Source organism: Bufo gargarizans, chromosome 4 (assembly GCF_014858855.1).
Source record: "Bufo gargarizans isolate SCDJY-AF-19 chromosome 4, ASM1485885v1, whole genome shotgun sequence".
Taxonomy (NCBI): domain Eukaryota; kingdom Metazoa; phylum Chordata; class Amphibia; order Anura; family Bufonidae; genus Bufo; species Bufo gargarizans.
In genome coordinates this window covers 353,042,230-353,049,833 of record NC_058083.1, presented here as the reverse complement: position 1 = coordinate 353,049,833, position 7,604 = coordinate 353,042,230, and the positions used below count along the sequence as shown (strand labels likewise).

At 42.0% G+C, this 7,604-nt stretch overlaps 1 protein-coding gene across 1 annotated transcript; it reads left to right on the top strand.

Annotated features, from left to right (window-relative positions):
• The first annotated feature begins 948 nt into the window (after positions 1–948).
• On the top strand, positions 949–2,643 carry LOC122935432. Its single transcript, XM_044291200.1, has one exon. The coding sequence runs from the start codon at positions 949–951 to the stop codon at positions 2,641–2,643; it is 1,695 nt and encodes a 564-aa protein (XP_044147135.1).
• Positions 2,644–7,604: the final 4,961 nt, after the last annotated feature.

Sequence of the window (7,604 nt, the reverse complement as noted above, 5' to 3'; positions counted from 1 at the left end):
AATCTGCATTTTGTCATGTTATAACCTGTTGGTAAACAGAAAATCCTGAGCTTCTCTTGATGTATTAATTATTGGTCTGTTTGATAAAGATATAGCATTTATTTCTTATCATATGTTATTTTTAATAATTCTATGCTGATGAGTAAGTGATAGTGGATTATACCACCATCTAGTGGTGGTTTGTTGGTACTGCGTCAATTTGTCTATCCATTGATCTTATGTCAGTTTTATATTGGATTTGTACTCATTTATAAATAAATTATTACATATATTTTGCATAATTGGTTGCCCCTTTGTTTTCATTAATTGCATAAATTAAATTTAGAGCCTCAAGATAAATGAAAGGCGTTTTATGTCCGCCTAGTGGATTTCCTGACTGATTTCCATATTTTATAATTTTATTAACATTTTTTTTTTTTATATATATAAAATATTTATATTTTATATAAAATATATATTTGACATATATGTGGAGGCCCCAGCGAGATCTTGAGATATTTCTATAAATTATTTATGCAAATAGTGAAAAATTCTACACTTCTTGTCATTGTTATCTGTATTGATTATTGATTATTGATCAGAATCATGAGTATAACAGGCAGCGACCTAGGTATTAGTCAGGCTATAGCAGATAGTCCATCTGACCCAGTAAAGATAATCTCTAAGGTTATCAAATATGTTCATTCCCGTTTGAAGTTAGATAAAAATATAGATGAATGGACTAATGAGCTGCAGGTAAGGGCCTATGAAGAACGTGGGGATATATGGAAGTTAGGTGGCATGGTTGATAGATACCTGACATATATGGATTTGGCAAATGATAATACCAAGAGGGACCAACACCTCTTATCTGCATTGCCACCTGTTTTGTATGCATTGTTTGAGGTCAGTACTCTTTCTAAAGATAGGCATGAGTCTATAATGGGTACAAAAATATATGTATCCAAGATGGAATCAGAACTAAAATCCACAAATGCGATGATTAAAGACTTAGAGTACAACCTGAGTCACAGCCATGATGCATACCAAAAGGCAAAAAATGATTTAGAGGATTTATATCTTCTGTATTCCAAAATTAAACAGACAGATGGATCAGCCCATAATATAGTCAATGCTGAAAGGGATCCATCTAACACTGTGGGATCTCCTGACCCTCCATGTCTTACTCCCCAGCATCCAGACATGTCATCACATGCTCCTAAAGCAGACCCCATCCAAGACACTCAGCAACCTGAAAGTGTTGGTATGATAACACAGGAGGCATTAACCCAATTGAGTCGGGCGTTGCAAACTGTAACCACCTTACTAGATGCCAGTAACACGGAAGCCCCTAGAAGTGTCTCTCCTCATATTCCCCAGGATAGACATATTAGGGTTAGGGTTAAATCACCTGTACAATATGTGTCTCATGAGAGTGGGGAAAGCGCATGTGAGTCTGATAGTGATGTGGGAAAACGTGTATCTTACTCCCTGCCACACAGGCAGGTGTTTGCCCACAAAGAGGATCAGGGTCCCAGGCGACCATCATATGCTGAGGTGGTCTCTAGAAAGAAAAATTACCAGTACTCAGAAAAGGATCAAAGTTCATCCAGCATAATTAAGTTTTTAAATACCACCGTGTCCAGGTTCTCTAAGAAAGGTTCTTCTCAGATAGCGAATCACCTAGAACTGTATGAGTCCACTATGGATTCTTTAAAATTATACTCTGATGCTGACAGGATCAGATTCCTTCCATGGGCATTTGATGATAAGTATCGTCATTACTTTACCTCTTTTAGGGAGAGAGGAATTCAAGATTGGCCAAGTGTTTTGCATGAAGTTAAATTGGAATTCGGACCTTACCGAACCATTACTGCTGCAAAACGGGACATATATAAGCTTACATGTAGGTCCAATCAAAGTCCCCGTGAATTCCTCTCTATCCTTAAAAATGCCTATGGGTTAGCATATAGGTCCCCAAACTGGGAATCTGAAGAGTTTAAGCAGTTGTTCTATGATGCTATGCCAACCCAGATCAAACTTAGCCTAGCTAGAGATCTGGATATTGAAGCTCCCTTAGATTGGTTGGTGACGGCTGCCACCACGCTGTATAATATCAGTGAATGCCATGAAACAGGTGAGAAAAGATTTAAAAAGTCCCCAGAGCAAAACATAGCTGAAGCTAAGGTAAACCCTAGCTTGGGATTTGAAACACAGCCACGTAAATACCCTCAGTCCACAGGTCCTGTCCAACAAACTCAGCAACAACAGGTAAGACCCAAGCAAACCAAGCCCCAAAATCCCAATGGGTCAGAGGGGGATAATTCTGGTGCTGGGAGGTCTAACTACCGTCCATATTACAATCCCCAGGGATATAGGTCCTATTACAATAGAAATTCCCAAGGTTACAGACGCTGGAATAACAGGCCCAGACAACAGAGGGAAGATAGGCAGGAACCCTCAAGTTCACCTAGGAGTAGGTCACCCACCAATAATCAGGGCACCTCACAAAACCAAAATATGCGCAAACCAAACAGGGTTGATCAGCTGGCAGAACAAGTGGCCCAGTTAAATGACGTTGTGAGAAATTTGTCCCAGGTATCCCCAGGAAAACAGCCTGAACCTTTTTTAGGGGCAACTCCAGGTCCCAGCTCAACATCATAAAGCAAATTGGGCCGGGTCAGGACCCAGGCCACTGCAAGGCCATTAAGATGGATGTGAAAGAATCTGATGTGATTACTAATACCATTTCTCCTTGCAGTGCCCCTGACCCTGAGATTGGGGCCAGGGAGGAGGTGTCTAATATTTTATTTGTCTTACAGTCTAATCGTGTCGATCCCTGCGATCATGCGTCTATTCCAGAGTGTGATCCCATCATTCCAGCCTCTAGTCATGAATCAGCTGTAAACTGTGATATAATCCAGTTTTCCCCAAGGGTGGGGGCTAACGCTGCTCCTCCAGCTTCTCCTGTGAGACACAGGAATGCAGAGGTCACGAAGCTGCAGAGAGGTCAAACCCTCCAGAGGAGTCATATGAGCAAACATTCTAATTTCTTGTGTGATTTATTCCAGGTTGAGGGCCGATATTTTGTGGAATCATATCTCCAAAATGAACTTATCGGACCAATCAAAAGCTTACTCGACACCGGATCACAAGCCACCATCTTATCTTATAATTATTTCAAACAGGTTCTTAATTTGACGGCAAAGAAGCCGAGATTAAGATCATTTGATGGCTCTTTGATAAGTGTAGGTGGAGATGCTTTACAGGTAAAAGGTACATCATGGTTGACATTTAGAATTGGCAAAAAGACCATTAGACACCCCACATTGATTGTGGATCTTCCATATGATCGGCTGATCATAGGAATTGACCTTATGAAAAGGTTGAGTACCATAATAGACTTCATTAATGAAGCAGTCTGGACTCAGGTGAAGACACCCATTGCCTATGAATTCTCTTGCAATGCACAAACACAACGCAGTTGTCACATGATTGAAGAGAGACCTAACTCGATTGAAGTTCATTTCAGGAACAATCAAACGCCGGATGTCACGATCCTAAACAATGGTAAACCCAAGGAAGCTGTCAACGGTGCCACTCACATCATTACCATCCAGAGGGACAGAATCGAAAAGGTAACCTTGGATGATGATGTATTAACTATTTCCCTTGAGGGAGGAAATCACAAAGTCGCGGACCTGACCAAACATACTCAATCCATGGTACGGATTGAAAGGGTCAATGACATTTTATTGATTCCCATACAGGTGAACAATATAGCCCGGGTGAAATATGCCAAATTGGATCTGAAATCCGAAGCCAGCTACATAAGCTTAGGACTCTTAAAACAGGTCCCCGATCCTAAAATGATTAAAAGTTTCTCTCCGCAGGAACAATGGGTTCATGATCTGGATGAAAATTCCCAGAGTCATAATGTGGTTGCAAGATGTCTTTTGTCTATCTCCCTAGGAAGTAAGACCACGGAACACGTTTTCATCGTGATAAATGAACCACGGTACCAAATGTATATAGGTAACGACCTTCTACACAGATTTGCTGTACAGATTGATCTGGTAAATAAAACCTTATGGTCCAGATTACCAGGAAACCCAGAGGGATTCCAGAATGTAGAGCAGGCTTTGAGAGGGGGACAACAGATGCCCTATGCCGTAAGTATTGAGGTTGCTGAAGAGGTTGAAATCCCTGAAGGATGCAAACCGTTTCTCCTCCCCATTCAAGTGAAGAAGGGACAGAAACTGAAGAATGCAGATGCCTTGATCTGTTTATCCAACCGGATGCAACAACTCGGCCTAAAGCTAAAGCCTACTCCCATGATAAACGTCCATCAGGTTCCATTACAGATGGTAGTCCATAATATGATTCCCCATAGCGTATCTTTGCAAAAGGACACCGTAATTGGTTTAGCTATGGATTCAGAATATTACACTTTTGGATTCCAAAATGATGTTATTGGACTTATTCCTGATGAATACCTGACGGAAGAACAGGTAGTAGAACAAAGTTTTTCCTCAACCCCTGAGGGGTTATTCAATATACACTCTGTTTATCCTTTCAGCTCTGAAGAAGGTACATGCCACATCGAAGAAACATCATTGGTTTTCAACCATGAGATCGATGAGAAGGAGTACGAATCCTGCCAACAAGGAAAGGATAAGGTACGTTACACCCAAAATGACTTAACCAGTGAGCTTGAAGAAGCTTACGAGTTAAGTCAACCTGAAATCTTTTCAGAATTTCAGGAGCGGGTGGAAGAACAAGTCTCTATAGCTGATGCATGCTCAGATAAGTCAGAGCGTCGACAACTAAAGGAGCTCTTCACAGAGTTCCAGGATATGTTCGCCAAGGATTCTTATGACTGTGGAGAAACAGACATACATGTTGCAAGGATCCAGACAGATCCAGATGCACCCCCTGTCTTTGTCAAACAATACCGACTTCCGCTGGCGGCTTATGAGTCACTATCGGAAATCGTTAAGAACCTGGAGAGGAGGGGCATTATCCGTCCAATACACAGCTCGTTCAATCATCCGATACTTGGAGTCCTCAAACCCAATGGTCAATTTCGTCTCTGCTCGGACCTAAGACAATTAAACAAACGTGTTTACATGTCCGGGTGGCCCGTGCCGTATATTGACCAATGTTTGGCACAAATTCAAGGATCAAAAATTTTCACCGCCCTTGACTGTGCACAAGGATATTGGACTATTAAAATTGACGAGAGGGATCAGTACAAATTGGCCTTCACATTTGGAAAGCAACAATATGCATGGACCCGACTGCCCTTCGGGTACATAAATGCGGGCCATGAATTTGCTGTGTTCATGCATAAGGCAATGCCTGATGACACTGAACGAGGTACCTTATCCTATGTGGATGACATCCTAATCAAAAGCACGACTTTTGAGGAACACATTGTAGAACTGAGGCATGTACTAACCCAGCTGAGGAAAGCTGGTGTGAAACTTTCTTTTCAGAAGGCTCAATGGTGTCGTGCCAAGGTTAATTTCCTAGGTCACGAAATCACTGCTGATGGAATCAACCCACAGAAGAAAAAGGTGGAAGCAGTGATCAACACCAAATCACCTACAAATCTCAAGGAGTTGAGATCATTCTTGGGCATGATGAACTATTCACGTAAGTTTATAGATGATTATGCCGAAATTACAAAACCTCTTTTGCAGTTACTAAAGAAAGGAGTAAAGTGGGAATGGAATGAGCGTCATGAGCAAGCTGTGATTGAACTCAAGGCCAAACTTATCCAGGCTCCATGCCTTGCCTATCCAGAAGGGGAAAAACCTTTCTTCGTGGAAACGGGTTTCACTGACAAAAGCATGAGTGCAATCCTTTTCCAAAAACAGGAAAACCGGAACAGAATCATTGCATATGCCAGCAAGTCCTTGTCACCAGTAGAGGTAAAATTCAATAGCTGTGAGAAAGCCTTACTATCAACTGTGTGGGCTTTACAATATTTCAGAAGTTTTATCCAAGGTGAAAGAATTATTGTAGGGACTGCACACCAACCGCTGCAATACTTGCAGAGTGATCAGATAAGGGATGGAAACCTGTCAAATAGCAGGATAACCGCCTGGACGATGTCCTTAATGGGATGGCCATTGGAGATCAGGTATAAACAAAATAATAAGAACCCAGTTGCTCAAGGATTAGCTGAACTCCATGATTGTACCAATGCGGAACATCAAGGTGAGTCACAGGAGAATGACTTCCTGGAGGAACAATCTTCATCCCCATATAAATCTTACGAAGAGGAGTACTGCAAATCATTACCATGTGTATATGTAGACGGCTGTTCCTTCCATACCGATATAGGATCCGAACGCACGCTGGTTGCAGGTGTCGGAATCGTGTGGAATAATATGTTCCCAGAGATATCCGTTGGATACAAAATTGGTTCCAAAAGCAGCCAGGTTGCAGAGCTTACTGCTGTGTACAAAGCCGTACAAATGGCTATCGAATATGATGTTAAGGAGCTTATAATCATCACAGATTCTGATTATATTCGTAATATCTTTGTGGAATATTTCCCCGGATGGAAAAGATCCAACATGATAAGCAACAACAAGCCAGTCAAGCATGGTAAGATGTTTTGTAAGATTGACGAAATGGTTACCACCCACGGTCTTACAATTTACTGGAAAAAGGTAAAGGGTCATTCAAAGTATCCAGGTATGGATAAAGAAGGGAATGACCTAGCAGATTCCCTCGCCAAACAAGCAGCCATTGACGGAGAAGTCTTTGACGTTGATGATCTCATGGGAACTATCCAAGTGGATGCAATGACAAGGAGTCAGGCCCAAAAGGGAACTGAAGCTAATGTGTTGCAATGGAGCCAAGATTCCCCTAGTGAGGATCTCATTGCGAGCCAGAAGGGGGATCCAGTTATTGGTATCTTTTATAACCATGTTCAGGATCCACAGAATTGTCCCATATATACGGAAGACTGTGATGGTAAGGAGGAATTACGGATTTTGATGAAGGGTAAGTCCCAATTCTCATTACAGGATGGATTGCTGATAAGGACCTCAAAGAACGGTATCACGCAATGGGTAGTACCCGCAGCGTATCGAGGTCTGATGCTACAACATGCCCATGATGCCCCAACAGCTGGACATTGAGGTGAGAAACTAACATACGAGTTATTACGGGACTACGCTTACTGGCAGCATATGTTACAAGACGTGCGAACATATTGTCAAGGATGTCTAATATGCCCTCAATTCCAGCCACAAGGACCCACTCATCGGGCACCACTGATGAAAAGGGGGATGTCCATGCCAAGGTCAGACATCCAAATCGATTTCATTGGACCAGTAACCACATCATCAAAAGGCAACAGATACATGTTAACCGTAACTTGTTTGTTCACAAAATGGGTAGAATGTTTGCCGTGCAAAACATGCAGTTCAAGCGTATGTGCATCTCTGCTCATTAACCACATATTCTCCAGGTTTGGTCTTCCCCCAACGCATCGAGTCCGATCGTGGAAGTCATTTTACTAGTGAAGTGATGACAAAGATGTGGGAAATACTGGGGGTAAAAAGGAAGCTGCATATAGCTTATCGGCCAGCCTCTAGTGGTGGAGT

What these genes read in the sequence shown, in the direction of transcription:
- LOC122935432 (XM_044291200.1), top strand. Translation starts at nt 949, where the DNA reads ATGGAATCAGAACTAAAATCCACAAATGCGATGATTAAAGACTTAGAG.